General features: G+C 43.8%; 1 protein-coding gene across 1 annotated transcript; it reads left to right on the top strand.

The window, feature by feature from the left end:
* Positions 1 to 721: 721 nt before the first annotated feature.
* LOC126599714 (probable CoA ligase CCL9) lies at positions 722 to 3061 on the top strand. The gene is made up of 4 exons (XM_050266127.1): positions 722 to 991; positions 1101 to 2145; positions 2238 to 2341; positions 2496 to 3061. The coding sequence occupies exons 1-4, from the start codon at positions 791 to 793 to the stop codon at positions 2712 to 2714; spliced, it is 1569 nt and encodes a 522-aa protein (XP_050122084.1). The 5' UTR covers positions 722 to 790; the 3' UTR covers positions 2715 to 3061.
* Positions 3062 to 5968: the final 2907 nt, after the last annotated feature.

Here is a 5968-nt window from a genome sequence, read left to right as displayed (position 1 = left end):
CAACGAAAATGACTTAGGCATAAAAAAATTATTGACCAGACCATCCAGTGAACGCATGAGCCATGAAGCTTTAGCCTTGATCAACATTGATAAATCCCTTTTCTTACACTGCATAGTTTTATAAACCTTTTTGCTGACACTCATTTCAGCCAAAAAAAATAAAATAAACGAAAACGAGTGGATTCCTTTCTCCTTCAAGGAAACTGAACAAGCGTCAAATGCTTAAAATCTACAAAGCAAATTTGTTTTTTTTTTTTTTTTTTCGTCGAACTACAAAGCGAAGTTGGCATAAAACACTAAAAATAGAATCGCGATTCATTACGCAAGTCTGTGGGCTGGCCCACAATCGACCCATGAAATGACTCTTCGTCCACTCTCTCGGCCACTTCCCTCCCCGGCCCTCTCTCAAAATCCATTTTCCGCCACCTGATCGTCCATCACATCTTCCAAGTCCACCAATCCCCCGGTGGGCCCCGGTACGTCAGCCTCCAGGCCAACTTGTTGACGTGTCACACAAAACGACATGACGTGGATACGTGGAACTGCACCTCAGGGGGTGCGGCACATTCCATCTGACCGGCAACAGCTCGCCACGTGTCCCATCCGGTTCCAGCCTGCACCGCACCCACCCCTCCCCCCTCCCCTCTCACTTTCTCCCTCCCCCTCACTTTCTCCCTCCCCTCACTTTCTGCGACCCTATAAATACGAAACCGCACATCTCCTTCTTCATATCCAATCGCTTCCATTTATTAATTTATTAATTTTATTTTAATTTAATTCTGCTCTGCAAATGGAAAGTCCGACTCTAACCGGATTGCTGAAGCAGGTGGCGTCGGGGTTCCCGAACCACCGCGCCCTTTCCGTTTCCGGAAAGTTCGACTTGACCCATGCGCGCTTGCAGGAGCTGGTCGACCACGCCGCCTCCCTCTTAATCGCCTCCGGCATCGCCCCAAATGACACCGTCGCACTCACCTTCCCCAACACCGTCGAGGTACATATCGCATCGTTTTATTTTCCACCATTTTCTCCGCAACCAAACAAGTTTTTAAATTAGGAAAAAAATTTCTGACGGTTTTTTTTTTTGTTTGTCTTTTCTGTAGTTTGTTGTGATGTTTTTGGCGGTGATTCGGTGCCGAGCGACAGCGGCGCCGCTGAACGCGGTGTACACGGCGGAGGAGTTCGAGTTCTACCTCTCCGACTCGGAATCGAAGCTCCTGATCACGCCGGAAAAACCGATTCATGCGGCCCAAGCGGCGGCTTCCAAGCTCAACATCCCTCACGTCACCGCCAACCTTTCTGACGCCGCCAGCCACGTCACACTCTCTTCCGCCGCCGAGGGGAGCCCCGACTCGGTCTCGCAACTCGTCAACGAGCCCTCCGACGTGGCGCTCTTCCTTCACACGTCGGGGACTACGAGCCGGCCCAAGGGAGTGCCCTTGACGCAGCTCAATTTGGCCTCCTCGGTCCAGAACATCAAATCGGTCTACAAACTCACTGAGTCGGACTCGACGGTTATCGTCCTCCCTCTGTTTCACGTGCACGGATTAATTGCCGGGTTACTTAGTTCATTTTCCGCAGGAGCCGCCGCGACTCTCCCAGCCGCTGGCCGATTCTCCGCCTCGACGTTTTGGTCCGACATGGTCACATACAACGCCACGTGGTACACCGCGGTCCCCACCATCCACCAAATCATCCTCGACCGCCACAGCAGCAAACCCGAACCGCAATACCCGAAGCTCCGGTTTATCCGGACCTGCAGCGCCTCGCTGGCTCCGTCGATATTGGCGCGGCTTGAAGAATCGTTCGGCGCTCCGGTCTTGGAGGCTTACGCGATGACAGAGGCGTCCCATTTGATGTGTTCAAATCCGTTGCCGGAAGACGGGGCCCACAAGCCCGGGTCGGTGGGTCGACCCGTGGGTCAGGAGCTTGCGATTTTGGACGAAAACGGTTCGGCTCAGCCGGAGGGGGTGAACGGCGAGGTTTGCATCAGAGGACCCAATGTGACTAAAGGGTATAAGAACAACCCGGAAGCGAACAAAGCGGCTTTCTTGTTCGGGTGGTTTCATACGGGGGATATCGGAGTTTTGGACTCCGATGGGTATTTGAGCCTCGTGGGTCGGATTAAGGAGCTGATTAATCGCGGAGGTAATTGAATTAATCGAAATTGCACACCAAGTGTTCGATAAAATGCGCGAGTAAAGTTTAGTTCACAATGTGTATGTTTTTGGTCCTTTTAGGGGAAAAGATATCGCCGATTGAAGTCGATGCAGTACTTTTGTCACATCCAGAGGTCGCCCAAGGCGTTGCATTTGGAGTTCCTGATGATAAATATGGCGAAGAGGTACGTGGCCAAACTAAACTACAATTTTCAAACCCCAGTTCAATATCTGATAGTTATGGCGTCGATATTTGATTTTGATGAGTTAATCAGTTTGATATATCATCATTGGCAATCTGTGGTTGATTATTTATGTTACTATGTGTTAATTATGCAGATTAATTGTGCCATAATCCCAAGAGAAGGCTCAAGCTTGGAAGAGGAAGAAGTGATGCGACATTGCAAGAAGAATCTGGCTTCATTCAAAGTACCCAAGAAGGTGTTCATCACCGAGTCTCTTCCGAAAACCGCAACCGGAAAAATCCAACGCCGGATCGTGGCAGAGCACTTCCTTGCTCAAATCTCCACCGCCAAAGTTCCCAAATTTGGTGCTTAACTTTACGAGCAGTTCTTCCTAGCCTCCGTTTTACTAAAACGCTAGCACATGAAATATAGGGTTTTTAATTTAATTGAATTTAGGTAAAATGTTGATTCAAACAGATGGGTGTGACACTGCTGCAATTGTTAACGTAAGATGCATATGATTTTTGGTCATTTGGTTGGTACAAGTGCGAAGTGTAGAAGGTGAAGTGGTATGAATTGTCGAGCGTGGGGGCCCGAATGCAGTCGGCTGTCGTGTACTTGTGTGTGTGGGTGTAGGGTTTTGTTTTGGTAAAGTGTGTGGGTGTAGGTTGGTTATTTTATTTGACCAGATTGCTCAAATGTTGTTTGATTCGACTTGGATTCTCCTTGGCTTTTTACTTTTTAGTAGTAAATTAGTTCTAAGTGTTAGTTGGGTCATTGGCTTTTTAGTACTAAATATTTGTTATTAGGTTTGCCACTTTCCAAGTCCATCTCCCCTCATACCGTTTTCCTTTCACTTTGATAAAGGAAGTGTCTTAGTCTAATAATCCACTCACTTTGCTCTACCTTGCTAGATTTTTTTTTCTCTATTCTAATTGTCACATCCTCACCGAGAAAAAGCTACTAATTCACGTCATACCCATACATATCCTTCACGTCAAGCTCTATCAAGCTAACTACTATTCACACTAAAATAAGGTTAAGGCACATACTCGGGGTTTGCCAAGTAAATTGTGGTGTGGATAGTTACCGAAGTTTATCGGACCTACGCCGAGTCAAGATTATGGAAGAATTGGACTGCTTGTCCAAGCCCCAATTTTTTAAGTCCACGTAGGTGACTCTGAGAGAGAACAGACTTAGTTTCTCACTTTCCCTGGCAATCTAACCAATCCAATTAGAAGGGAACCAGATCCTAGGTCCTTAATTCACATGAAAGCCTAGCAAAACATGCATTAAATGAAGAGCGAGGTGGACTTTCCCTTCCTAACTCACGCAGAAGAACGATGAACGAAAAACCAAAAGACGCATTACTTGAAGTAACACTTGTGAAAGCTGACATGGGAAAGTAGCGGTCTGGGAAGAGCGGGTGATGTAGTCTTTACGAGCGTAGCGACGCTTGTTTGTCTTACACCAAAGGGAAGGTTGCAATGGCGCTAGGAGAAAGGAAAGGAAGACTTAGCATAACTAGAGACTACCCAAAAAGCCCAGAAAAGAATCATTTACCTACAAAAGAAAGGTTAGAAACCTTAAAGTGGAGGATTAACTCAATACAGAGGGGGAATTGCATAGAACGGGAGGGAGAGAGAGATCAAGGTTGTGCTGCACCAAGCAAGAAAAAATAACTCTCTAAGGAAATAGTCTTGGATCTTTGGGAAGATCACTTTCCTGTCACCTTAGTGTTTTCCTTAATCTTCCTTTGATCCTCTTAGTCAATATAAGCCCTCTTAGAACATTAGGAAACCCATATTACTCAACCTAGAACACCATGCAACCAAGCAGAGTTCTTTTTCTCTCATGCTAAACTAAAAAATTTCTAGCTTCCGCATCATGCCTCACTTAAGCAAGCCATTATTTACTTAATCATGCTATCTTTGAGTCATTGATACAGCTGAGATATTTTCTAAAACGTACTACTTCTTTCGAGATATCCCATGACTTGGTACGAAAGCAAATTAGGAGAAGCAAAGGAGTACTTGCAATGCCCAGATCCACCTCGCACTAAAAGTCCCCCAACAGTGATGATAGAGTCACAAGTGAACACTTTAACATTGATAGCAATAGCTATGTGAACAATTTGTGCATACCCTCACAAAGACCTACCTACAAAAGCACAAGGGAAAGTGGAGAAAATTTTGGTTTTAACTAAAATGGAAATGCATGATGCAGTCAGTCATTATGTACACAAGTGTGTTTATTTTATTTGACCAGATTGTTCAAATGTTGTTTGATACGACTTGGATGCTCCTTGGCTTTTAACTTTTTAGTACGAAATTAGTCTCAAGTGTTAGTTGGGTCATTGTCTTTTTTAGTACTAAATATTTGTTGTTAGGTTTGCGACTTTCCAAGTCGATCTCCACTCGTACCATTTTTCTTTTACTTTGATAAAGGAAGTGTCTTTGTCTAATAATTCACTCATTTTGTTCTAACTTGCTAGATTTTCTTTCTCTAATCTAATTGTCACATTCTCACCGAGAAAATGTACTAATTCACATGTTATAATGTGGCAATAAGATGTTTATATTTTCTGAACGTTGAGTTTTGTTTTTTTAGTTATTTGTCGACACAGAATTTATGGTTTCTCATTTTAGCTATTTTCTAAACGTTGAGTTGTGTTTGATATCAATGGTCGATATTAGAACGTAAAATACGTACATTCATAATTCTCCACCTTAACATTAGATTTAATTGGAGGATCAACTCAATACAGAAGGGGTGATGGTATAGAACGGGAGGGAGAGAGAGATTCAACGTTGTATTGCACCAAACAAGGGAAATCACTCTCTAAATGCAAGTAGTCTTGAACTTTGGGAGAATCACCTTCCTGCAACCTTGAAGTTTTCCTTAATCTTCCTTTGATCCTCTCGGTCAGTAGAAGTCCTCTTAGAACCCTAAGAAACCCAACCTAGAACACCATGCAATCAAGTAGAGCTCTCTCTCTCATGCTAAACTGATATGTTTCTAGTTTTCACACCATGTCTCACTTGGGCTAGTGATTATTTATTTAATCATGCTATCTTTGAGTTATTGATGCAACCGGGATATTTTCTAAGACATGCTAATTCTTTCAAGATATTCTGAGACTTGGTACGAAAACGAACCAAGGGAAACAAATGAGTACATGCAAAACCGAAGTCTACTTCGACCTAAAAGTTCCCCAACAGTGACGATAGAGTCACAAGAGAACATTTTAACATGGATAACGATAGCTATGTGAACATTTTGTGCATACCCTCACAAAAACCTGCCTACAAAAGTACAAGGGAATGTGGAGAAAAAATTGCTTAACTAGAGTGGAAATGCATGATTGACTTTTACATGTATTGGGCTAATAATGTGTTGGGCCAAACGCTGCAGGAGTGGCATGGGAATCAGTTGGATCATGTTCGGGTATGACTCGACCCAACAATTCATTTTTCTTTGATTTAGGGCTTGGCACAGTTTGGGTTAGTTCCGTTTTGGGTTCATATTTTGCACCAAATTGTAACACTGCCTAAAATTATACTACAAATCGGACTATAATTGCTTAGAACTCATTAGATCGGTTCAAAAATTGCAGTTTGGTTTGAT

This window comes from Malus sylvestris, chromosome 14 (genome assembly GCF_916048215.2).
Source record: "Malus sylvestris chromosome 14, drMalSylv7.2, whole genome shotgun sequence".
NCBI lineage: Eukaryota > Viridiplantae > Streptophyta > Magnoliopsida > Rosales > Rosaceae > Malus > Malus sylvestris.
The sequence above is the reverse complement of the archived record's forward strand: the minus strand, read 5'-3'. Positions and strand labels throughout refer to the sequence as shown.

Bases quoted from the DNA above. Each gene is read 5' to 3' on its own strand.
- LOC126599714 (XM_050266127.1), top strand. From the start codon at position 791: ATGGAAAGTCCGACTCTAACCGGATTGCTGAAGCAGGTGGCGTCGGGG. The intron at 992-1,100 runs GTACATATCGCA...TCTTTTCTGTAG, and splicing joins CCTTCCCCAACACCGTCGAG to TTTGTTGTGATGTTTTTGGC. The intron at 2,146-2,237 runs GTAATTGAATTA...TGGTCCTTTTAG, and splicing joins GGAGCTGATTAATCGCGGAG to GGGAAAAGATATCGCCGATT.